General features: G+C 45.4%; 3 protein-coding genes across 6 annotated transcripts in view; all 3 read left to right on the top strand.

Annotated features, from left to right (window-relative positions):
* The first annotated feature begins 29 nt into the window (after positions 1–29).
* TXNDC12 (thioredoxin domain containing 12) lies at positions 30–9,717 on the top strand. The gene is made up of 7 exons (XM_062497744.1): positions 30–531; positions 2,493–2,553; positions 7,114–7,166; positions 7,665–7,738; positions 8,262–8,331; positions 8,421–8,504; positions 8,915–9,717. The coding sequence occupies exons 1-7, from the start codon at positions 441–443 to the stop codon at positions 8,989–8,991; spliced, it is 510 nt and encodes a 169-aa protein (XP_062353728.1). The 5' UTR covers positions 30–440; the 3' UTR covers positions 8,992–9,717.
* On the top strand, positions 3,447–5,418 carry KTI12 (KTI12 chromatin associated homolog). Its single transcript, XM_062497738.1, has one exon. It carries the CDS (start codon positions 3,775–3,777, stop codon positions 4,660–4,662), a length of 888 nt encoding a protein of 295 aa, XP_062353722.1. The 5' UTR covers positions 3,447–3,774; the 3' UTR covers positions 4,663–5,418.
* A 7,294-nt stretch (positions 9,718–17,011) lies between the features above and the next one.
* The window catches only part of RAB3B (RAB3B, member RAS oncogene family), a 50,733-nt gene continuing 42,546 nt past the window's right edge, over positions 17,012–25,198 (top strand). Inside the window, exons 1-3 of one of the 4 annotated variants that reach the window (XM_062497740.1) lie at positions 18,985–19,059; positions 19,519–19,560; positions 22,050–22,130. In XM_062497740.1, the coding sequence (XP_062353724.1) occupies positions 19,048–19,059; positions 19,519–19,560; positions 22,050–22,130 (135 nt within the window). In that variant the 5' untranslated portion in view covers positions 18,985–19,047. Of the gene's footprint in view, positions 17,138–18,984; positions 19,060–19,518; positions 19,561–19,676; positions 19,698–22,049; positions 22,131–25,198 lie in introns of those variants that run through there. The other 3 variants (XM_062497741.1, XM_062497743.1, XM_062497742.1) reach the window with 3 other exon arrangements.

Genomic DNA, 25,198 nt, shown 5'->3' with positions numbered 1-25,198 from the left:
TCGGTTTTGCCTTCCCGACAGCTGGGTAACTCCGGACAGCAGCGCGACACAAGGGTTTATTTGGGAAGGAGAAAATAAATCTGGAACTAGCTCCCTCCCACCGCTGCCTGCTCCTGTCGCGATAACACTGGGGTTTGCCTAGGGGGAGTAGCCAGGGCTCTGGGGCCCCGGTGCGAGGACTCCTGCCCCGGGGCTCCCTGTAAGGAGCTGAGCTCACCCCGAGCCCCCCCCACACCATTCCCGCCAGGCGCCGCCCCCAGCACTCCCGGGACGAGCCGTGAGGGCGGCGCACCGCCCACATCCGCCACACATCACTTCCTGGGCTTTAAAAAAACGGGGAGGAAAAAAAAAAAAGAAAAAAAAAATCCAGCTAAGCGGGTCCTGTCCTATCCGGAGGTTTGGGGCCGTACCCGGGTGTCGCCGCTGCCCGTGCGGACACCATGAAGGTTCAGCCCGCGGTAGCCTCCGTCCTCTGCCTGTGCCTGGTGCTGGCGGCCTGCGCCGCCTCCGCCGCGGGAGGGCTCGGAAAGGGTCAGACAAACGCTTTCTTCGGGCTTTCCCCAACTTCTGCCCCTACTCGGGGCGGGTCCGGTCCCCTCAGCCCGCGGGAGCAGAGAGCGCAGCCTTGGGGTCCGGAGGTGCGGGGGGCTTTGCGGGGTCTCCGCCGCGGTGGTTCGGTTCTGGCCGCAGCCCTCCTGAGGGGCTCCCTGGGGGAGCAGCCCCTCGGTACCCCTGATCCGAGTGCCCCGTGCCTGCCCGGCCTCCGCCGGGCTCCTGGCAGGCGATGAATGGCCCTTCCCTCCGCCCTCGGCTTCCCTTGCCCTTCGTGACCGCTCCTCACCCCGCTCTTGGCTTGCCCAGGCTCCTTGTCTAATTACCGTGTCTAATGGCCCGGTTCACCCGGGGCCTGAGCTTCAGCCTCAAGTGGTGGCTTTGCCGTAGAGGTAAATCTCCTCTTTACCTTACAACGAGGCTGGCTGTAACCAATTTGATCAATGACAGGAAAGCTGTGGTGTGGATCCCAGCCAGTCATTCACCCTTTAATTCCCCAGATGACTTTCATTCAAAATATACACTCTGTAATGTGTTGGGCAATGCTTTTAAAAACACACTGAAGCTCACCACAAAGTGGGGTTTGTTTGAAATATAGAAAAGCTTTTGAAAAGTGTTTCCCAGATAGAATAATAGAAGCTTTTCCCTGTTTTAACATTTTGGCCTTTGACTGAAATAGGTGACGTGTCAATATTCGGGGTAAACGTGCCTTGTGCTAATCCAGCTGGGTTTTGCTCTGGGATGTTGAGCTGGTGTCCGAGGCTGCCTCAGCAGCTGCCGTGTGTGTACAGGGGGACAGGAACAGGCATTCCCACCCTGCTGTAAGCTCATGTCTTTGATGTGTTGCATCATTTAGGTTCACAGTTGCTCTTATCAGCAGAGATCAGGTAACACAAACATTGTGCCACTGTCCTCACCTCCCGGATGCTGAACTGAGGTGTCCTGAAGACTTGCTGATGCTGCTTCAGGCTTTCTTCAGCTTCTTTGTCATAGCTGTCTATTGGAGACAATGTCCATGTTCCCCTGTGTCAGCACTGGGCAGTCTGTGGCTCCTGATCTCTGTGTAGCTTCCAAAATCTGCTCCCCTCAGCACCTTGGGTTCCTGGCTAATCTGAACCCTTAGGGATGGGAAGGGGCAAGCTGAGGCCTGTGTTTGGCCATCCAGCACAGTAATTGCTAATTATTGGAACCAAGACCTCTGAGGTGGTGTTCCAAGAGAATTTCTCTTTGTACAGCTCCTGGATCTCCTTCATCTAAGCTCTCCAGGTGGCTTTTGGCCACATGCGGTGTTGGCTGCTAAAATAACCCAACCCTGGCAGTCACTGCTTTGCAGCTGTTAAACACACACTGACTCACTCTTATGTCAATTGATGTAACAAGACTTGTTATCTAGATGGCAGATAAAATTTTTCCTGCTTTGTTCAGTCACTGTAACACTCAGAAATCTGTGTGATGGTGTTCTTTCTTGCTCTTCCATGAAATTATCATCAGCAGGAATACTTAGCATAATAGCTTTAGAGCAATTAATGATCATATGTTGGCCTAGAAATTCTTCTAATTCAGTTTAGTTCACCTTCAGTGGATTTAGTAAGCCAAATGCTGACATTTAATTTGTCATTCTTCAGATAATAAATGTTCACAGGTTGAAAAAGAACGGAGAATAATCAGAAGACATTTCAATTTTACTATCTGTCTGAGGGATTTCAGTGTCATTTACACACATATAGAAATATTCAATATGTTAATTAATTTCAGTGGGATTTCTCATACCACTATGTGGGCTGTAAGTATTTGCAAAAATCTGTCCTGAAGTGGGGCTATAGTTGGCTTTAAAAAAAGAATATAAAATGAGTTGAAAATATTCTCAAGGGGTGGGCTGTTTTCCTCTGTTAGCTGACATGTTAAATTATGCAGCATTTCTAAACCCTTCTCTCTGGCAGGTTTTGGAGATCATATTCATTGGAGAACACTAGAAGATGGGAAGAAAGAGGCAGCAGCCAGGTATGTTTGTTAGTTTTAAACACAGAAATGTGTCTTCAGAAATACTCACAAAGGTTTTATTTAAGCCCTAAATTTAATCATAGAAAAGAGTCTCTATTAACAAAAGTGAGGGTGGTTTAGGAGACTCTTCAGATCCCTACAGAAAATAGAGAATTTTGTTAACTTTACTAACACACCACCTAGGTTTAATCACTCCAGCCTAATTAAGTGATTGAAGCCCTAGCATGTCTTTGAAACAAGAAAATAATTATTTATCACAGTAAAGTACAATTCTGAAACACACAAGTGCAAGTGGTGCTCAATACCCTTAAACTCAGCAGTGCTAAGAGCTCCCCTAAAATTCCCTGTGCCTGTATAGATGAGGCCTCAGCATGAGGTATTTTGTTTCCATCTGCAGCAAAAATCTGGAAGTTCCAAACTGTTGTGAACTAACAGAACCTGGTTTGGGCTAGGCTTAAATTCTAAAAAGAACACTATCTCTGTGAAAAATGACATCTTGACTTTTTTTTTTTTCTCGGAGTTTCTTCTGCTTCTTGTTAAAATGCAAGAAGCAGAATGACATGCTTATAAATTCTACTTGTATTTTAACTTTATAACCTAGATCTGGCAATGCTGACATGAGCAGAAATTGCTCATGCCTTCCAGGCTTGCTGTTTAATTTAGCTCTGCTCTCAAACTGATCCATCTGGCAAGTTCTACACTCCAGTGTAGACACTGAATTAACCCAGATGGTACACTTCAGAAGTCTTACAAGTTTTTATAACTTGATACTTTAGCATTTAAAAAAAATAGATTAAGTATTTACAGTTATAATTGTAGCATTGCTTTGCAGTGCAGCATAGCAAGGTATAAAATGATACAGAGGAGGGTGGGAGGGATGGCAAGGTCTGAGCTCTCGGGTTTAGGTAGGATTGGTGTTCCTGCTCAGAGAGACCCTGCAGCAAGGGATGGGATGGGCGTGAACCACACTCTCCTTTCATTGCACAGATCTGCTCGCAAAAATACATTTTTTTTTTTCTAAGTCTGACCATAAATCATGAGATGAAAAATTACATAAAATTATCTGGGATGCATCAAGTGAGATGCACCAGAGCCGGTGGTCTGGGAAGTTTCAAACCTTCGATTGTGTAAACTGCACAATGTCGTAGGATGCTGGGGACTTCTCGGTTTTAAGTTCCCTGCGGGTGAGGGCGCGGTCCGTTCGTTCCAACAGCTGCTGCGATGGCGTTTCTAAGAGGGACGCCTGGCAGGGCGGTGTCGGGGTGCCAGGGCCGTGCTGGGAGGAGGAGCGCGCCGGGGGCCGTGCGGGGCCGGGCCGAGCTCCGGGTGTGTGTGACCGGCGGAAGCGGTCTCTCCACGTCCGGGTCGGGTGTCGCTGGCGGGGCGATGCCGCTGGTGGTGCTGTGCGGGCGGCCGGGCAGCGGCAAGAGCCGGCGGGCGGCCGAGCTGCGGGAGGCGCTGGGCGGTCCGGAGCGGCCGGCGCACGTCGTGGCCGAGGCGGAGGGCGGCCGGGCGGCGCTGCGGGCCGAGGTGGAGCGGCGGCTGAGCCGGCGGGACGTGGTGATCGTGGACGCGGGCAACGAGCTGCGGAGCATCCGCTACGAGCTGTACTGCGCGGCGCGGCAGGCGGGCACGGCGCGCTGCGTCCTGCACTGCGCCGGCGGCGCGGGCGGCCCCGACGAGCCGCCCTTCGAGGAGCCGGACCCGGGCTGCCGCTGGGACCGGCCGCTGTTCGCGGTGCGCGGGGAGGAGGCGCTGCCGCTGGGCGCCATCCGCGCCGCGCTGTTCGAGAGCGCCCCGCCGCCGCCGCACCGCGCCACCCGCACCCAGCCGCTGCAGTCCTGCGGCTTCCTGCACCAGCTGGACCGCGTCACCCAGGACGTGCTGGCCGCCGTGCTGGCCTCGCAGAGGAGCGGGGCGCAGCCCGGCGAGACCATCCGCGTCCCCGGCGTGGCCGAGGGGCTGGTGCTGAGCCGGCCGGTGAGCGTGGCCGAGCTGAGCCGGCTGCGGAGGCAGTTCATCAGCTACACCAAGATGCAGCCCAGCGATGAAAACCTGCCCCAGCTGGCCAGCATGTTCCTGCGGTACCTGAGCCGCAGCATCCAGTGAAGTGTCACCTGTGCCACCCAGCAGTGGCGGTGGTCCGGCCCCGAAGTACTCGCAGCGGGAAGGACGTGCCTTCAGGCACAGACCCTGCAGAGCCCGGGTCCGACCTGCCGGGGATCGGAGCGCTTGGCAGAAGCAGCTCTGAGAAGGGGCCGTGTCCCTGCAGCGGCCGAGCCAGCTGCGCTGCTGGGAGGATCTCTAGGGAAGTAGTTCCTCACCCCTGCGTTCTCCCCACTGGCATCCTGCAAAAAGGAGAGCTACTGGTGCATCCCCAAGCAAGTGAAGTCTCCTGTGGAGACACAAACCTCAGTAATCAAATAGTGTGGCGTGAAAGTGCAAAAGGTGATGACTGTAGAGAAAACTTTTCCCTACACATTGGAATAAGAAGGTTGTTTTTCCAGAGCTGCCTCCAGATAATGTCAAACTGCAGAAGAGACCTCGGGTCCAGAACTGGAACAGGCTGTATTTTTAGGATATGACTGTTTCAAAAAATCTGACTGAGCCCAAGAGAAGTTTTCAACTCTGCACTGTAAAAGGGTGCTGGCATAACAAACTCAAACTTCTCTGTTTCAGGTCTAATAATAAAATGTGTGCCTTAAATGGAGTAAAGTCTTAATTTACTTGCGGGACTATTTTACTGAAGTAACTTGGACACGTCTTTTTTCTTCAAGGTCATCATTGTACACCCTTAAAAACACAAATTTCTGAAGAATGAGTGCTGTCATAGGAAAAATTAGCTAAAATGACAGCGTCTGCTCTGTGTGAAACTCTTGAGTCTGTACTGGCTGTGGTGGGTAGTTTCTCATAATTTTGGGTACCGCTTGTATAAACGTCTCACTTTCCGGTGGATGCTTCATTCCTCATTCTAATAAATGGTGGCTTTTGGTTTTAATTTTATGTGTAGTGCTCACTGTGACAGAATGGTGAAGTGGGGCAGGAAGGGTTATTTCAGCTACAGTGTGTGACACACCAGCTGCTAAGGCGCTTTATGCACTGCAGAACTGAGAAATTACTATAAAAATGGTTTTATGTAAATAAATTAATCTTACCAGTCAAAGCAAAGAGAATGAAGCCGAGAAAACACATCAATTATCTCAAACCTCAGTGTGCTCTCACTAAGAGTTGGTATTTCAAGCATGTGACCACTTTAATTTAAAATCTGCTTTTAAAATTTCTCTTTAAAAAGTGTGTGGTCGTACCAACCACCAAATCACCAGATTGAGCTCTTTCAACATGAATCACTGATCCTTGATGATAAGAACAATCTTAAATCCAGTCTTAAATCAGCCTGTCTTCTGTAGAGAATCAAAATAATTTTGGACTCTCAATAGAAGCAATGAAAAGAAGTGTTTTTTCAGCATCAGGGAGAGGGCACTGACGCAATGCAAGCTTTACTAGGGAAATGTGTGTTCTTGCTCCTTACCGCAAACAGATACAAAATTGATGACATAGCTCTTAATTATAGATGGCAAATCTGTGTTTGAACAATTCTAAATGTTAATGGTTTGCTTTTCACCCTTTCCTCATTCTGAAGTTCTTTACTGAACACTGCTAAGTAGAGATTTTGTCTATTTACAGCTAAAGAAAAACCCATACATCAGTTCTGCTAGTAATTAATGTTGTGTGCAAAGGTGTTAATAATTCACGTGTATGAACATTTGACTTTATTTTTACTCCTGAATATGGTGCAGAGTTACAATCAGAGAAGGCTTTTACAATCAGAGTTTGCTTTGCTTGGCAGATCCTAAAACAAGTATCCATGTAGGATGTTCTCTCCATGTTCCTTCCTCTTCTTCACCTAGTTTTAGGCTGTTATTACTGTTCTGGAAGCCATATTATTATTATATGGAAACTGAAACTCTGGGTAGCATAGCTAGTAAAGGTAAAATGAATTATTTGGAAAGAGTGAAAGCAAAAATAACTTCCTTTTGCATTGCACCTTATTTAGGCTGCAGTTCCTCACAGACCCCCTCTTCTTCTTAGCCCTGGTATTGGACACATCCATCACAATTAGTTTCAGCATACAAATGTGTAGGAAACCATGCAGGCAGCCAAAGGGTTTGCTGGGTTATTGGGTTTGCTGTTTGCTCAGTCACAGGAGGTGACTGAGACATATGGGCTGTAGTGGGGAGAGATTGTCACCCAGTGGATTGCCTTAAGCAGCCGTGAAAATCCATCCTGAGATCTCTCAAGAAGCTGCTGTCATTAACCACTTCCAGTAATCCAGGAGAGAAAAAAGCATGAACAGTTGTGTATTTGAGAAATCCAAACTAAGAAGAGAAAGTTTCCTCCTCTACACAAGCAGTTATTGGCTGGCAGCAATAATAAATTATCACGTTTTAAGATTGGGTAACTTTTTGCAAGACAATCTTAGAGCACCACGTAATCTCTTTTCATCTGATTTGTACATGTAATAGAATTTCTCTGACAGTATTCTTTCTTCTTTTATGTTAGTGGTTTGCCTCTTATGGTTATCATCCACAAGTCCTGGTGTGGAGCTTGCAAAGGTAAGTGCATTTAATATTAGAGCTTGCTGAAATTGCTAATGAACCTTTGTATAGAAATCATGTAGCCATGAGACTTGTGACCTTTGCATCCAAAATGCAACGAATGGTATTTGTATTTCTTTGAGAGTAGTGTAATATGGCAGTGCCACAGCAAACAAACAAGCTGGGTGTATGGCTGAACCTTAAAGGGTGAGGCAGTTGAGTGGGATTGGTGGTTCACAGCAGGATTTCTGCTCCTGTTGCACTGAATCAAAGATAACCACCTATATTTGCTGGGCAGGCTTCAGCCCGTGGCCACCAAGCAAGAATTGCTTCAGGTACCTTCTGTTCCAAGCTTGGCTGGAAGGGTTGGATACATATATTCCATTTACTCACTGCCTATTGAAAAGTGCCACCTCTCCAGCGGGAGGGATGAAGTGGAGATTTTGATACTGACATGACAATCTGAAATATTTTCCACTGTTTTTACACACCTCTTATTTTTATTTTTTAATTTAGCTTTAAAGCCAAAGTTTGCTGAATCCAAGGAGATCTCTGAACTTGCCCATAATTTTGTTATGGTCAACCTTGAGGTAGGCTGCCTTCTGCTCTGTATCCATGGTCTGCCTAATAATGAAGCATTTGGAATCTGTCTCAACTGATTGCACCCTATTTTATGTACATCCTAAATCCTGCAGTCCTGAACAGGCATTCAGGATTGATTGATAGATCTCATTGTTTTAAAAAATACTTTTTTCCAGTCTGGTTGTTGCAATTTTTTAGCAATTTATACCTTGTGTGAATCAGTTTCCACAAGAAAGGAATTTATGTTCATTCTCTCAGTACATTAAACATTCCTATACCAGAGTGGGGTGGGTAATGCAAATTGACAGATGAGAAAAAATATTACTATTTTCACAAATTATACTTACACATGTAAAAATAGCTTTCTTTCCTTTGAGTGTGGAGGATACTGCAGTTACTTAAGGTCTGTTCAAGATGCAAATTGCTCAGGGTAAAATGAATCTGAAGGCAATAACATGTTTCTATAAAAGGCACCATGTTTTGTTAGACGTCTTGCTAATACCTTTCCTCTCTCCTACCTTGCTTTGGTAGGATGATGAAGAGCCAAAGGATGAAGCCTTTAGTCCTGATGGAGGTTACATTCCCAGAATCCTCTTCATGGGTAAGGCGTCCACAGCTGTTGTGTCCTTACACAGCACTGCATTCTTACTGTTTCCACCTAAATTTCCTGTTGGATTTCTTGTTTCATAGACCCTAGTGGAAAAGTCCATCCAGAAATCATAAATGAGAGGGGAAACCCCAGCTACAAGTATTTCTATACCAACGCTGATCAAGGTATGTGCCAAGTTGTTTGAAGTGCATTTTTAGTGAGATGAAGCTTTGGCAGTAGAGAGAAATCATGTTAAAATATAACTGGGAGTGGTTAAATGCAGTGTGAGTGAGTGATGCTCTAATGCTTCAGGGACCATATTCAGAATCATGATTCACCTTAATACCTACTAAAAGTGTAGGATCTAATTTTGTCTCCATTTCTGGCATGGGAAGTCATGGAATTTGCATGATCCAGCTGCACATAGTTGGGAAAAGGGTGCAGGACTGTTTTGTTTTTTGGGTTTTTTTTTTTGCTTACAGATTAATCTGTAGCTCTACATTCTGTAACTGTGTTAAAACACTTTCATTACCAATTCACCTTGATGTTTTCACCCCTAGATTAATAGTTGGTGTCTCTCTGTGTAATCTTTCAGTTGTCCAAGGGATGAAAGAGGCCCAGGAGAAGCTGACAGGTGATGCTTTCAAAAAGCACCTGGGAGATGAGCTATAATGAATACACTGAATGATACCTTTTCATCGCTTCAAAACCTAGAGGAAATGATTAAACAGACCAAGAATGTAGATGCACTGAAGGGACATAATTCCCCTGACAAGAATGTTAGGTTAAACCCTATTTGGAGTTCACACACACACATAAAACAGTTACAGTGTTTTCTCTGCCTGGCAGTTTGCACTGTGGTGGTTCTTTGCAGCTGGGTAATGTGCAAACACATCTCTGTGTGTTTGAGCAATCACTAATATTTGGTGTTAAAAGGGAGGTGTGTAGGGAAAATGCTATTTGGGGACAATGTGATGGGAAAAGCTAGAAATAGCCATCATTTTAACACTAATCAGGGTTGAATTTCTCTTTTCTCACTGGTGTTATGTGATCCCATAGTTTTCACTGGGCATTCCCATCACTGGGGCATGTTCCTAGGCCAGTTGTTTTCTAGATATCCACGACCATGAATTCTGCCACTACACCAAGTAGAATACATTTCATGAATGTCCAAGCATGTGAATTATCAGCTCTGCAAATGTATTTTTGTGTAAAACTGTGTGATTCATCTTTATTTGCCTTTGGGCAGAAATTTAACTTTCTCCTTATGCACTCACCTTTTGATTGTTCCATCAAGTGAGGGTGGGTTATGTTGAAGCTTTATGGGGTTTCCCCTTTTATTCTTTGAATGTTTTTTGGCGAATGCCTTGCCATCACATTGTACTGTATTTTTGTACCAGGGTGAAAAAATTAAACCTTTTTAAACATAAGCATGCAGAGAGTGTTCTGTGGTTAAGGGCATAGCTTTACATTCTTAAGCATGGGGGGGTAGGTTTTTGTTTGTGTTGCAGTGATTATTAATGTTGACTGTCACAGCTGTATGTTTCTCCTTTTTATAATTAAGAGACATCATTTGTTTTTCCATACAATTACAAATCAGCCATTCTTACACTACCCACACTGTTGAAGGCAATGTGTTTATTTACTGGAACTGAAGAGAAGAACAGAGGGGAGTAAAATCACCCCTCTTGACCTGCTGGGGACACTTTTTCTAATGCAGCCCAAGCATGCTATGGGCTTCTTTGTCACATGGGTGCATTGCTGGCTCATGATCAGCTTGTTCTCTACCTGGATTTTCATCTTCTCCTGTGCAGCAAAACAGATTTGCAGACTGTACTCGTGCACAGGTTGTTCCTCCCCAGTTGAGGGACTTTGGATTTCCCTTTCTTGAACCTCCTGACAACCTTTCCTGCCCACTTCTCCATCCTGTTGAGGTCCTCAGTGGCACCACAACCACTGTTACATGGACATCAGCTCCTCTGCCCAGCTTTTTATCATCTGTCAGTTTGCTCAGTTTGGTGTTAAAAAGTACCAACCAAGGGTGCTCCACTAATGATGAACCTCCTTCAGGCCAGCTGTTCTGCTAGTTTTCCATCCATTTCACTGCCCATTTGTTTAGATTGTACTTCATCAGTTTGTCTATGGGGATGCTTTGAGAGACAGTGTTGAAAGCCATAGTCAAGCCAAAATAAACACCTACTGCTCTCCCCTCAGCCACCAAATTAGTCATCTCAAGCAAAAATTCCTGTCCAAAAGACACTTGCCATAACTTCCCATAACAAACAAGGAGATGATTTTCTACAGATACTTAACTGAAGAGCCATCTGAGGACATTAGGTGGGAAAAAGTGTTTATAATAATAAAATAAACCCATATGACAATATAACAATAAACCAAACTTGTTTACTGAATCCATTTTTACTGTTCAGCACTATTAGGAATTTTACTTTCCAGACCAGTGTGTCTAAGGAATTTTAGGCACCAAAACTCAACTGGGTACTAAAAGACAAGGACACAGTGGTATTAATGGGATTATTGCACATTGCAATTACCCTGCTTAGCTGCTAATAGTTACTATGCAGGCTTTATCCTCTGCTTCTCTTGCAAATTGTCTAATAAATTAACAGTGGAATTGAACTCAGCAGCTACTCTCATGTCAACCTCAAAGTAAATCTATATAAGCCTTAGAAAAGAGTTTGTGTTGTGCAAAATATTCCTTTTTCCCCCAGCTCTATCAGTTGATCAAATAAAAAATAGTTCCTATGTGATGTTCATTTTATTTAGAGCTTCAGATTGACATGACTAAAAAATCTTTGCTCTGGCTTTTTTACTTGCCACCAGGGGGAGGACTCTGCATGTTCATCTGGGATAGGATTCAACGGATCATAATTAAAAAATAATCTCTGATGCAAATTAGCAGGGTGCACCTCTGTGCGTTTCCACACATAGTTTTGCAGCAGCTCTGCCCTGCTCTTATCTCTGCAGTGAAGCTGCAGCCTGTGGGATGTACATCAAGTGTCCCTTTCTTTGCAAAATGCTCTGATGCCTGAAGCAATGTGGCCTCAAAGTAATTTTTAGAAAGTTCTTCATCCACAGACATCTCCCTTAAGTGACAGGTACAGGCAATGTGCTTCATCCTTTGCATTTAAGCCCGATTCAAAATTATCCTCCTTCGCATCTTCTCTCCTGCATCTCCTCTCCTTAGCACTTCATGCCTTTCAGACTGAGTACTTTGGAAGGAAAAATTTATTTCATGACCCTTTTTACTCTGATCTTCAGATGCCTCATTTCTCTCTAATCCTTTCTACCTCTGTATGTTCAGACACAGTGAGCTCGTACAGCTTCCCCACCCTCTCTTCCATTTGCTGTTTTCTAGACCATGCCTTTGTCCTCTGTAGCAGGATGGAGCTTGGCACTTGCTGTCCTGCTTGGTGTCTAGCTGGGCACTCAGTAGAATGTGGTTTATGTGCTGTCACAGCTTGATTTCTAGGGACAACTGATTAACTTGTGTAAAAGCTGTTTCACATCTCTGGATTGCAGGGTGAACCTACTTTTGATCTGTCACTTAAGTATTTTTCTCTTTCCTACCCATTAGTTTCATACCTGGACATTGTTGTTGCCATCTCCTACTACAGGTTCTTTACATCCTTCTTTATAATCTTGATAAGGTGTTACAGATGGTTGGCATTTTCTTCTGTGCAGAGGGATCCACCTAGCAGTTGCTTTTTGTACGTTGTGTGACTATGCACACAAGCAAGTCCCCAGGGCTTAGAGAAGCTGCTTGCAGGTCAGTGTTTCCTGTAGCTGTGTTAGAAGTTAATGATACCCTGCAGCATTGCTCAGTAACCAAGGCCTCAGATTAGTTTGCCCCCATCAGCTTTGTTTCTTGTGCTGCCCATCTGTGTATGACTCGCAGTTTCTTACATGATCACTTCTTCAGATGCATCTAGAAATCCCCTTGGATTCTCAGCTTCTCCTCCTTCTATGGTGATAAAAAACCCAAAGACACTTCAAAATTCTTAGTACAGACCCAGAGACTGCCAGGCTGAATCAATCTTATGTAAATAAACATTCTGTCAATTCCCTTTCTTCCAGAAACAACCTACAGAGGAAAAAAAACCCCAAAGTTAATTAGGGAGTGCCTGGATTGCAGCTCCCATCTGGCTGCCTGGGAGCAGAGGTTGTTTTGTGCACCTGAGGCTGGACAGGCTTTAAGGAAGTGTCAGTTGGAGACTCAGGAAGCCTTTCCTTTGCCGTGTTTAGCAGCAGGGAACAAAACTGCAACAACCAAGAATGCCTGCATGGCCAGAGTGTCCCATCTGTCATCCTGGCATGCCGAGTTTGGGAGTCATCTACTTCAAGCACTCTTTTGTCCCTGTGGCTCTCTCCTTGCCACCGTGTCTGGCCTGTATCAAACTGCTAATGAGCTTCATTTCACTCAGAGCTCACTTAGAGCTCCTGTAATGAATAGCTCTGAAGTGAAATATTATTAAACCCCTTTGAATATGAGGTCATATATCGTTGGAGGTGATGAAACTTCTCCTTTGGCAAGGGGAGAGGTATTTGCATTTATGTTATGCTGTGATATTTATTTGCAGCTGACCTGGTATTATGCTTGCTTGGCTTTACCCAGCCAGGAGAGCCACTCCAGGGCTATTCCTTGACAACCGTCGCTATAGGTGGATCTAAACTTGAGGCATGAGGATGGAGATTCAGAAAGCAATAAAGATGGAATTACTCTGAACAGAGCTGTCTCCAGAGAGTGGGATGAAAAGGGGAAGTCACTGCAAATCCACGCCCATTTCAAAGACAGCAAAGCCAAAGATGAAGTTTCTCTAAAAGGTTGCATCCCCTTTCAAGACAGCTGTGTAAGTTGTCTTTGGCACTGACTGGAGAGGGAAGGTTGCTGCCTGGAGGGAACCAGGAAACAATAATGAAGGTCTATCTAAATGTTAAAAGTCACTTTGTCTTAAAACTATTTGGCATTTTAACCCATTCCCACTTTCCTTCTCGAAGAAACAGGTGCTGATTTGTTAAGCAGTTAGTCAAATAATCTCAGTTTGCTTTTCCTCTCAAAGTTTGTCTAGAGTAAGGTGTGGCTGTGCACAGTTCCCAGGCCTGCCATTGTCCAGGGAGCACCACTCCTGCCATTGCAGCGCCAGCCCAGTGCCACCACGTCAGCACCATCCAAGGAGGAGGAATCTTCACTGACAAGTGCCAGCCAGCCCCTGTGACCTGTCACAGGCAATGGGAACAGGGACCAAAGCTTGAGTGATCCTCTCCAAGCTGTGAAAAATGTCATGGCACCTTTTTGTGATGGTGAAATCTGCAGTGCCTTAAATTATGGACAAAAAAAAAAAAAATAGATACCCCAAACCTCTCTCCTCACAGCTATGCTGGAATCAGGGACTGGCTGACCTGTGCTTACAGCATTCCAAGTTCTGACTCAGAACAGTGAGAGAGGCTGTTACACACCAGCCCGTGCTGGCTCTCATCCCAGCACGGGGCACAGGCATCAGGAAAGGTGCAGGGAGCAGCCAGGATGTGAGAGCAGGCAGGATGGGGGGAGCAGGCAGGATTTGGAAAGCAGGCAGGGTACGACCTGGGCATGGGTTCTCAAGTGGGTGGGTGCTGCTCCCGTGTTGTTTTCCTCCCGCCAACACAGGAATCTCCTCCTCTTTTCCCATGTCTCTGCTGTGATATAGGGAGTGAAGGGGAACCAACTTCCTAGAGTTTCCACCCTCTCAAAAGGTCATGATCCCATTGTTACCACTCCAAGTCAGGGCAAGGGAGGAGCTGGAACAGAGCTGAAGGGCAGGAGGAGTGTGTGGACTGAGTTTGGCTAAGGCTGTAGGTAACTGGCTGCTGATTAGAGTTCCATTGCGGGTATATACTCATTTTTGGACCATTTTGCACATGCACAGCATGAAGTAGGTAGATGTGCTGCAGAAATATTAATTGATAACAACTGCAGATGTTCTCCCTGCTTTTTGAGAGTGCTTCAGGTCACAACATAACATGCTGTGCATAAAAGAAGCTGCACTGGCAGCACAGTCAAATTTGGATGTCACTTTATATTGCTATTTCTGATATTACGAATAGTGTTCAAAGAGCCACTTGTGAGGATTTGGGTGCATTAGCCCTGTTAAAGGGAATGAAATTCCCACACGTCCTAGGGACACAGCATGAGCCTTACATGCTCTTTATTCCACACTGAAGTGGAGAAGCATCTGGGTGAGTACTGCCTATTCAAACAAGGAGGATTTTGTTTGTGGGTCTGTTGTTTTTACCTGTCTCCCCTAGACAACAGCTGATTTAACTGTGTTGGTGCTGTTCTTGCTTTAGGAATAAATAAATCAATACATTAATTGATAAATTAATTTTTTTAAATTCCCTTTTCAGAAAAGATTGAATTTGTTTCTTCAGATCAACTGCACTCTGTGAGGATGCAGTGTTTTGAATAAAAAATGTTGAGAGTAGTAGAGTATGTATGTTGTGCTTGATAAATGTGCTCTCATGTCTGCTGTGAGAGAGTGAGATAGATCCACATGTCAGAAAACAAGATAAAGCACAGCATCTGCTCTTCCACCTCCGTGTGCTTGTGGGAGTTCTTTCCTATTTCCTTATTTCCCCATCTATAAATATAAAATAACAAAGATCTCCCTCACTGGAAGTGGTGTCAGCAATTCATGACTGTACAACATTAAAACCTGGAAGGGAAGTGCACTAGGAGAGCAAAAGATATTCACTCCATAAATTATAGAAACATGTCTAAACAAGGTGATAGACAGCAAAAATCACTACATATTTTCCTGTCTCCTAATTACCTGGGTGCATGCCTTCTTTTGGTCATCCCTGGCTAAGAAAGGGCATGTAGGTAAACACTGGTGTTTCAGGGGTGGCATGAAATCTGGAAAAGCCTTTGGAAATTAGGATTGAACAGTGCTTGTGGCTGCAGTTATGGGGTGTCAAATCCGGTGATCACTGCCAGATGCCCAAGTGAGCCTCAACCACGATGTGTCCTTTGCATCAAAGGTGCAGGTATGTGCTCATGACCATTTGCATTGTGTTGGTGCTTTATAGGGCTGTGGGATCACAATGGTTTTCTAGACTGAGCATCAGACAGCAGACTGAGAGAAGAGCTCTGCCCATGTTGGGTTGATGAGAAGTCTGGTTTTGGCAAAGGCAGAGATCAGCTATCCCAAAGCAACAAGTGGATTACAAGGAGCTGGAAAGACTTTTGTAGGTGTCAAGCCTTCTATAATACTTGCTGTAATGAGCTTGAGATTTTGCTACACTGTTGATTATTTCTAGTTGCCTACACAAAACTGATAGTTTGCTTAAGGCTTAAATCAGGCCTGGTTTATATAACAGTACTTTTAGTTGGGGTTTTGATGGCAAATACACATTTTTATTCTAGATGAGGGTAGAAAATTACTCTTGATGTTGGGTAGAATTGGGCCACCTGGGAGATAGCTCTCACTTGAGTCAAATGGAGAAGCTGCAGAGAGGAGAGGTGTTCTTTAAAGCTGCTCAGCATCTCTCCTGTGATTGTTCCTGAAATGCTCACCTTAGCTATACGCTAGTCATATAGCACTGTGCTCCCTGGATTTCTGCATTCTCATGATACTGGTAACTAGTCAACTGCTCTGGACAAAAAGGAGCAATAAATCCAATTGTCAGGCTCCTTTATAAGTGGCTGAACTGTTATAAAGCTCAAGCTGCTCCATGGACTGGTTGACGTACGAGCTAGTCTGAAGACCACCAAAGATCAGAGCTGAGGATCAGATGCTGAAGATCACCAGATGTGCAAAAAGCTTTTACAAGTGGACAAAATTATTCCTGTGCTGTGTAGGCATTATCCAAGCTGAGTCAAAGTACTGCACATCAAACAGGAGGCACAATGAGACTGAGAAGAAAGCAGCAGTGCTCTGGAGGACATAGCAGGGTGAAGAGACATCTGCACCCCCAAGTTTTGGGGTTTTGAGTTCAGATGTGCTTCCTGAAGACAGAAACCCTGTAAATCCAGAACCTTTAAGCACTTCCTGCTCGGGCCTCCCCTCACAAGGAGCCTCTCCTGGGACCCAGCAAGGCCTTGTGTTCATGCTGAGGCACCTGATTAAATCCTGACATCTTTGCTGGTTGTTAGGGAAGCACCTTCTTAGTTATGCCACACATAATGTTTAATGTTTTTAAAAACTAGTATTTTGTTAATTCTGTCTACGGCATCATCTCTAAAGGCTATTTTGCTTTCCCAGAAAGGAACAGACCGCAGTCAGGTCTCTCTGGGCTCTACAGGGTTTTAAAGCTAAGAGGGTCCACCACAACCTCTTTGTCAGACCTCCTTTATGTGAACGACTTAGATCGCAGCCACCGCCTCAATTTTTGTCTTCTCACCGGCAGAAATGTAGCGCCCGATGCCACAGCGGCCATCGCTAGGCTTCAGAGTTAACAGTGCTACCGGTAAGAATCCCAGCCCGTGCGGAAAGTGCGATAAGAATGGCAAGTTTGGGTCGTACCCGGGACGTTTACCCTGCCCGCGGGGGCTCCAGGAGCGCCTGAGGCGATTCCCATTCCCGCGCTCCCCGTGGGCCCCCGCCCCCGCCCGCCGCGCTCCGCCCCCGGGGCCGCCCCAGGTACCGGCGGGGGGGCGGCTCCCGCCACGCGAGCAGCGGCCGCGGGACCGCTCGGCTCGGCTCGGCTCGGCTCGGCTCGGCTCGGCTCGGCTCGCTTCGCTTCGCTTCGCTTCGCTTCGCTTCAGTTCAGTTCGGCTCGTCCCGGCTCGGTTCGGCTCGTCGCCACCGCTCCTCCGCCGCAGGTAAGAGCCGCAGCCCCTCTGAGGGGGCTCCTCCCGCGCCGTCGAGGCTGCTTCCCCTCGAAGGTGGCGGGGAGGGGGCTGGCGGTGTTCCTCGCCTCTTATCCCCACCGGGACCCACAAACTCCTCCTGCCCTCCTCGCACCGAGCGTCGGGGCTCTCCCCGGGCTCCGCGGGACGGGAAGCAGGAGGTGGCCGGCGGGCGAGCGCCCGGTGGGTGCTCCGTGCCCCGAGGTGTGGTGTAACGGGCAGCCCTCGGGAGCGGCGGGGCGGAGAGGGCAACGGCAGTTCCATCTCTAAAATAAACATTTCCCAGCAATGAGAGGCGATATAATATTGCCTTATCTCTAACATACCCTCAGCCTCGCGGGGGGAGAGGCGGGAGAGCGGGGCCTTCCCGGCTGTTCTCCAGCTGGTGTGTGACCCGCCCGTGCCCGTCACCCCGGGCAGTGCCGGCTCGGGGAGGGGGAGCAGGTGACAATAACTGCTCGGCCGTGGGCACTGCCGGGAAACGCGGCACCCGCTGCCGTCGTGGCTGCTCACTATGGAGCAGGGCAGGGACCCTGCCCAGCCCTCCCGAGCCCTCACCGCAGAGCCGCTGCCCGGCCGAACAGCGGGAGAAGCGAACTTGCCCGTACCTACACCGCACTTACAGCCTCTGGCAGCGAGCCCGCCGCAGCAAGCCAAACGGATCCATCTTGTAATTTAGCTCATAAAAAGTATAAACTCTCCAGTTTGTCCGGTTAGTGCCGCACAAAACGCATGTGGTATGTTTTTGCCGTGCGTTCTGGGACGACGCGTTGGTTTTCTCGGGGCTTGCCAGCAGCCCGGCAGTGCCGGTGATGTGCGCGGTAGCATCAGCCCGTGGGACCGCTGCGGTGTCGCCAGCACCGCCACGAGTGGCTTCCACCTTTTCACCTCCCAAGGTTTTTGTCTCCACGCTGGCCTTTCCTTACGAGCAGCGACGTGTCGCGTGCTTGTGCAGTGCATCAGGTTGATCTGGCCTAAATTAAGAGTAACTTGTCCAAAAAAAAAGGGGTTGGGGGGGTGTGGGGGAAGAAATAATTTTAACGCGGATTTTCCCATGTCCTGAGACAACTTAAGACCGTGGTCTCAGAACATGTTTCTGTGAAATTCTTTGGTGGCAAATCTGGTTTTGACTTCTCCTGCTTTTTTTTTTTTTTTTCTCATCACTAATTCCTTACCCAGTGCTGCACTCTCAGTTGTGCAAATAATAGTTTGCAAAGCTTCAGAGTTGCCTGGATTAGCTCTCTGTCCAAATAACATTCTCTTGTGAACGTTTTTTTCCCTTCCAAAGGTAAAGGTGTTGCTGGAAGTTGCTATAGTTTTGATCCGTGTGTTTTTAACAAATCATGGGAGCACTGCTATTGGGTTATTGAGGGCACAAAATTGAATCCATACACTGCTTTATGGAAGTGTGTAATTAAAAGCTTTTATTTCCTGTTATTTGTGCTTGCTATCCTGGAGGTGGTTTTCTATGCATTTACTGGGACTTCGCTGCCTTCCGGACAATTTTATCATAACAATTTATAGTATAAGTCAGAAGAGAGACTTAAATTAAAATTAAAATCAAGCTTCCTATTCAATTCTGGCAAAATCATGATGCCTTCTTTGCAGACCCAATATATTTTCAGGTGACAAAATGATAAGACTTACTGGCTTTAGGTTTTAATAGCAGTAATTCTTGTGTGTAGCAAAGCAATGCATTTAGTTTTTGTTAACATGATGGCTGTCATGTCGTAGTTACGTTAGCTGTGTAGTTCAGAGATGGATTTTCTTACCTTCATCTTCGTATGTTTTCATGCAGTTCCAGATTTAAACGTGCAGGTCACAGCATCACAGTTCAGGGTCTTGCATCACGCTGGCTGGTTGTGGTGCCAGGAAGGGCTCTCATGTCCTCCCCAGTAGGTACATGTCTATTCTTTCTTACTAGCTGGGCTGAAAAGTAGGGGTTTTTGAGCCAGTTCTCAATGGCTGATGCTGAGAAATGTCCTGAACTGGTCATTTCAGGCATGCTTTTTGCCATAAAAATGTATCTTGTGCTTCAGGTTCTGCATATTTAGTGAGCTCCTGCAAATGTGTGCTTAGCTTAGTTGCAGTAGTGTTTGATATTTGAAATATGCAATGAGATTTATGTTTGGAAGTATTAGCTCATTAAAAAATGGGAAGTGTGAGGGTGCTTGTAATCCCAGTTAGCAGGTGGCTTACTTTGCAGCATGGGAGAACGTTGTAGCACAGAGAAATGAATTAACTTATTCATTGCAGATTTTTTGCTTGGAAGAGGATAAAAAGCAGCAAATCAGACTTCTGCACTGCAGAGGCATCCTAAGCTGGCCCTGTCTCTGTGTGATTCTGGTTTGCAGGTGGTTCTACAAGACAATTCCAGTCTCTGGTCACTTGATTTGGTGAGAACAACAGCTTGTTTTTACCTCTAAGTGAAAGCTTTTAGACCTGGTAATGCAGAAAAATCTCTGTCTCCTGCTTATTGATGGAGGAGTGTCTACCTGAATCTGCATATGGCTTCTCTCTAGCTCCAGATAGGGTGAGTGCCATCATATGCCTGAACTTCCCTTATCTTCCAACACTCTGGGAGGGCACAGTCATGACTGTCTCATTGGAGGGCTATATCCCAGGGCAGAATGTAGCTGTGCCCTGCCTTCCAGCTGGGGAAGGATCAACAGGGACTCACATGTGTCTTGTAGCAAAGCTGGTACAGATTCATCTTGTGTGTTGCTTTGGGTGCTTTTATGTCTCTGCTACTTCAGTGTATTCAGCAGTGAGGTGATCAGAAGTATTTCACTATTGTCAGTTCCTTCCTGAGAAAGAGAGGCAGAACTTTAAGGCTGGAGATCCAATGAGAAGGGGACTGAATTACTGAATTCCGGATTTCTGTTGTCTCGGCCATCGCTGCAGTGTTTGTGACAGGAAGGAAGGGCTTCGAAGATGGGGAGTTTTGTAACAGCAGTCAACCTCATAAGTGTGCACTGTTCTCTCTGGGACAGGGCTGGATTCGGGTCAGGCTCAGCTTGCAGTTCTGTAGACCTAGAAATTGGCTGGCTCCAGGATTCCAAAATTCAACAGAATATTCAGGGAATTGTGGAAGTCTCTGCATCTGCTCTTTAGGGCATTGGGAAGATAAAAATCCCCTCTTCCTTGCATCCTTTGGGAGACAGCTGATCTGAGTTCAGTTAGTGGGTCCCCTTTACTAGGGGAGATTTTTTTACTGTGAAATATTTTTCTCAGTATTTTCTGGAGTAGTGTGCTTACCAAGAACCATGGAACCATATGATAGTAAAAGAGTGACAAACACTCAACACTCGTAGAAGAGAGTAGAAAAGTGGAAACTTCTATTTCTTTAATTTTTTTTGTTGTCGTGATATTAGAGGGACTGATTCCTCCCTCCCCAGAATTTTCCTGTGGCTCTAAAATGGACTTTGAGGATGTTGAATGTCGCGCAGGAAGTGGGAGAGGCATGGCTTGATGTTTGACTCCAGGAAATCTTTCTAACAGCAGTCAAACCAAATGTAGTTGTAAAGTCAGATGGCAAGAAAGTGATACCTACTGATTCATGACTCATGTCTCAAACCCAGCAAGTTCTTAGAAACCCTTTAAAAGCTCTTTTTAAAGCCTATGTTCCCAAGTCTAAATGGGTAATGAAAATAAATAACCACTGACATTGCGTAGAAGTTTTCATCCTTTAGTTGTTATGCATATATTGAACCTTTTTGTAGCATGTAAATTCCAGAACAAATCTACTACAAGCATCTTCTCGTAAAGACTTCTGGACTTATTAATAAATGAATTTTATTAAAGATGAAGCACTTGAGATGAAGAGCTCAAATTTTTAAAGTAATAAACATAGAGTTTCTGTGTAGAGAGTTGAATTATTTTTGTTCTAGGTCTGTCAGTTGAGTGGCATTTAGATGACACCCCAAAGCCAAGTTCTGGACAGTACTGAAGTGTGAGCCAGAGGCTGCCACAGGGAGAAGCTGTTGCAGAGGGCAGGGCTGTGAGAGCAGGAGGAAACGTAACTGATACCAAAAAACCGTGCAATACTTTGGACAAGACCAAGCTGCTGTTGTGTTGCCAAGTGAGGTGATTGTCAATTGTGTGGATCCTGAGAAAGGATTTGTCTTTGATCCAAATTCTGGCCCGGAGTAGGTGGCTGCAGCCAGTTACTTACATAAGGTCTGAGTGTGCCCAGGTGTTTTGGCAGTCTCCACAAGGCAAGATAATGGAAGTCAGGATGACAAATGGTGCTGTACACTGACTTACTGGAGAGGAAATGCACCAGAAAAACTTGGCATTTAGATTGTATTAGCCATGAAAAAGACAGGTATGTTCTGCTACGTTTTTCTGCTCTAAATCTGGAATAATTATTACTTTAAGGCAGATATTTTTGTGTAGATGTTCTTTAAGTTGCAGATATTTCCACATCCTATTGCAGTTGTCTTTGTAGCATGGTAGACTTTGATCCAGGCTTTGTGTAAAACACTCATGTGTACAGAGGGATTTCAGCTGCTTCTTGGTTCCATTTGCTTTGCTGCCTTTCTTTAGGAAACGTGTAATGATTCCTATCTAAGGTTTTCTGTCTACTTGTGAGATTTATCTGGAACTTTGATTCTAAATTAGTAAAGATAATCTCCCTTTAAAAAACTTTAAACTGATGTCTTCAAATGTTTGCTGTTATCTAAGATATCTCACTAATTCAAGCACTGTTTCTGTTCACTTTGTATACTACAGGACTTTCCTCTTTACCTTCTGTGGAAGAAGCTCAGACCTTACACAGCACTGTGTTCCCAGCCTAACCTGCCTACCCATTATTCCCTTACCTAATATTCTAGTTATTCATCTTTATTATAATCATTGTAATCCTTTTGCTTCTACATCACAGGTTCAACAGTGTGACCACTCTCTTGATTCATATACTTACAGCAAAGCCTTCATCTCTCTCATGGATTATAGATCTAAATTGGTAACTATCGCTTGCAATGTTTATTAGCAGTTATGTTAATTGCTCATATTCTGTTTTCTGCTTCTGATAGATCTCTCTTGTAGAACAGCATTTGTAAGTCTCTAAGATCACAGCCTTATTTCCTTTATGAGCTTTATCCTTAGGTCAGCACACATTGGCTGTAAAAAAAAAATTCCATTGCTTGGTAGAAATCTGGTTCAGAATTGAACTTAATTTCTGAAAAAGAAAACAGTATTTATTTTCCAATGACAGAGCACATAAAGGAGTGAGGTTTTATAATAGAAAACGGACGTAGATGTGTAATTTGTGAACTAGAATATTTTAGTAATATAACAAATCCACTTTCTAAAACATTTTGGGGAAAAATACACAAGGTATTAATGCTTTTGAGAAGAAGTTATGTTGCAGTCTCATGGGTTACTGTAGAAATACAGAGTAGTGATTTCACCCCATCCTCTCATCTGCTTAATTGAAGAAATGTGTTAGTGGATGATAATGAAATGGTTAAACTGTCACATTTAAATTGTTACTGGTCCTAAATAACACAAGACAAATATAGGAGACTACAGTTTTAGCTTTAAAAATGAAGCATATTAAAAGATGCTTTTATTGCTAGAACTGCCCAGAAGTCGTAGCGTAGAGAATACACATGTTCATAACAAGTTGAATTTGCAAATTTGTCTTAGGGCAGTTTGAAGTATAAGTTGCATCAGTGTGACAAAATTTCACAGTTAACTGGGGTGACTGACAGCGGAAAAGGAAACTCTTTCCCAGATTCAGGCTTTCTCACACTGTTGTGAGGGAGAATGGGATGTGGAAACAGCATGTCTGTGAGCACACCCATGTGGTTGCTAACTAAGAGACATGTAACCTTCCAAGGTAATGATTGGATTTGTCGTTTCTTGTCTGTGAGAGGATAAAGAACAGCCCTCCATTAGTTTGTAGCTAAAACTGTAAGGGCTGGCAGCACTAAAAGTGAACCTTAGCCATTTGCTCCTGGCAATACATAAATGGGGAGATACATCAGTTGATTTCTAACCAACACTTTAAACTTTTGCTGAAGTTGGCTGTAGGCCGACAAGGTTGCAGAGCAGGGTTTACTGTGACCACTTTCGGTGATTCCTCAGAACAGGAGCACTTTGATGTTTTGTGTTGCACTAGAAACCAGTTTGAGCCTTGACCATGATGCTGGTCACACATTGAGTAGCACAGCTGTTTGGATCCATCTATGTGACACATTTCCGTGAGCACTAAAAACAACAAAGGCTGGTTTCCCATGGAGGTGTCTTAGGGCAACAGGCTTTTTTCTTTTAAAATTCATTAGACCAAAATAGAAACTAAAGGCAGGAGAGCCACCTTGACCTAGGAATATATTCTTTGGTGGCTAATAAGCTCTGATTAAGATTTTATTGCTTTAGAGCATTTGCAGCATCCTGCTCTTATGTGGTTTCTTTGTCTAATAAAAGATGAGCTCACACTGCAGGCTTTTTCCTCAACAGGGAAATAATACAGTATCTCAGAACTACAAAACTGCCTATTCCCACAAAACTAGTTGGAAGTGGCTGTGTTTGAGACCTTGTTCCCATTGCTAATGTACATGGGGAAGAAAGATTGTCAATACTAGTATGCTCTTAGCTACAAAAAAGAGGGCTACCCAGGTAAAGAACTAAATGATGCAAGGTCTTATGCTGAAGTGTTCTCAAGGACAGTCTGATTGGCAGCTTTTCCCTCTTCTGTGTAATAGGTTTTATATCCTGTAGCAAAATCTTTCCTTTATAAGTATTTTATTGAGGATTAATCCAGGACAGTCAAAATGGAAACAGTCACAAGCCTCTCCTTTGCCCTCTGTGTGCCAGCTGCATTTGACCTGGTCACCTGTAACAGAGCTCTCCTTGGGCTGTGTGTTTGTGTGAAACAGCAGAGATGCTGCTCTGTTTGGAGCCATCCTAAAAGAGCATCTGTGGCTGCATGCCCAGGGAGCAGGGGTTATACTCCCAGCTAAATGGCCTTGGACCAAGGAGGGAGGACAATCCCCTGGGAGCAATGGCTCAGTGAGCCTTCGGGTGATTTGGACAGGAGCTGCCTAACCTCAGCGTGTTGTCTCTGTTTCTCTGTGCTGCAGAATTTCCTCCAGATGCAGAGGGCCTGCAGGAGATGTGGTTTTGTGGACCTTTCTCTCAGTAGCATAGCAACTGCCACCACTTCCCACTGCTCTGTCCCCTCTGCTTGGCTCCCTCAGCCATGCGGGATCAGGAACTGAACCAACTTTACAAACAGCCCTGCAAAGCAGGAGAAGCTGTAGGAGGGTTTATTTTTAACTGCGATCTCTCTGTTCTCTTATCCAGCTCTCTGCTGGGTCCTCAGGGCTGACATGACTGGGGAGTGCTTGGAGCAGGAGTGAGACAACAGGTGGGGAAGAGAAAGGGAGGGGAAGAGGACAAGGAGAAAGCTTTGCTGTTCCCTGGCTTCAGGATTCAAACACAAACTCAGGGGTAGCCCTGCAAACACTTCCAGCCCAAGTGCTGGTGGAGCACAGCCTCAGTAATGATCTGCCATCAGAGAGGTAATCAGAAATTAGTATGAAAGTCCTTTCAGTTTCACTCTATTCACTAGAGGGGAAAGGGGAAAGTCAAATTTAAGCAAGGGGATGGAGTTTTCTTTAAAATTTTTGTGGTCTGACTGCCTCTGGTGATTCAAGGCACTGACCTGCAGCATCTTCAGCCAGCACAGAGGCCAGCGAGGGTTGTGCTTCTATGACAACAGCCCCACATTCTGGGCAAGTATCATTTGATCTTATTCTCTGTGTTGTGCTTCTAACAAAGCTGCTCAAGCTGGCCACATTCTGTAATTGCTTTTTCAGCTTAGATCTGAAAGTTTCATTTGTAGCCAGGTACAATTCTGATTAGAGCAATCTAGGAGGGTTAATAGAGGCAGCAGTGCTTCAGTTAAAAGATCAGCTTGGAGTGTGTGGAAGGGTTCTGGGAAGACAGGGGTAGAAAGAAGATACTCATTCCTGTATGATTAGTGCAATTCATCTTTGTTAAAGGTCTGCCTCTGAATCTTTAAAA

The sequence above is a fragment of the Cinclus cinclus genome, chromosome 8 (genome assembly GCF_963662255.1).
Source record: "Cinclus cinclus chromosome 8, bCinCin1.1, whole genome shotgun sequence".
NCBI classification, from domain to species: Eukaryota; Metazoa; Chordata; class Aves; order Passeriformes; family Cinclidae; genus Cinclus; species Cinclus cinclus.
Note: the sequence above shows the minus strand (reverse complement) of the source record. Positions and strands in the feature narration are given on the sequence as shown.

Excerpts from the sequence above, each read along its gene's own strand:
- KTI12 (XM_062497738.1), top strand. The coding sequence starts at position 3,775 with ATGGCGTTTCTAAGAGGGACGCCTGGCAGGGCGGTGTCGGGGTGCCAG.
- TXNDC12 (XM_062497744.1), top strand. The coding sequence starts at position 441 with ATGAAGGTTCAGCCCGCGGTAGCCTCCGTCCTCTGCCTGTGCCTGGTG. Across the intron at positions 532-2,492 it reads CGCGGGAGGGCTCGGAAAGG|GTTTTGGAGATCATATTCAT; the intron begins GTCAGACAAACG and ends TCTCTCTGGCAG. Across the intron at positions 8,332-8,420 it reads TCCCAGAATCCTCTTCATGG|ACCCTAGTGGAAAAGTCCAT; the intron begins GTAAGGCGTCCA and ends CTTGTTTCATAG.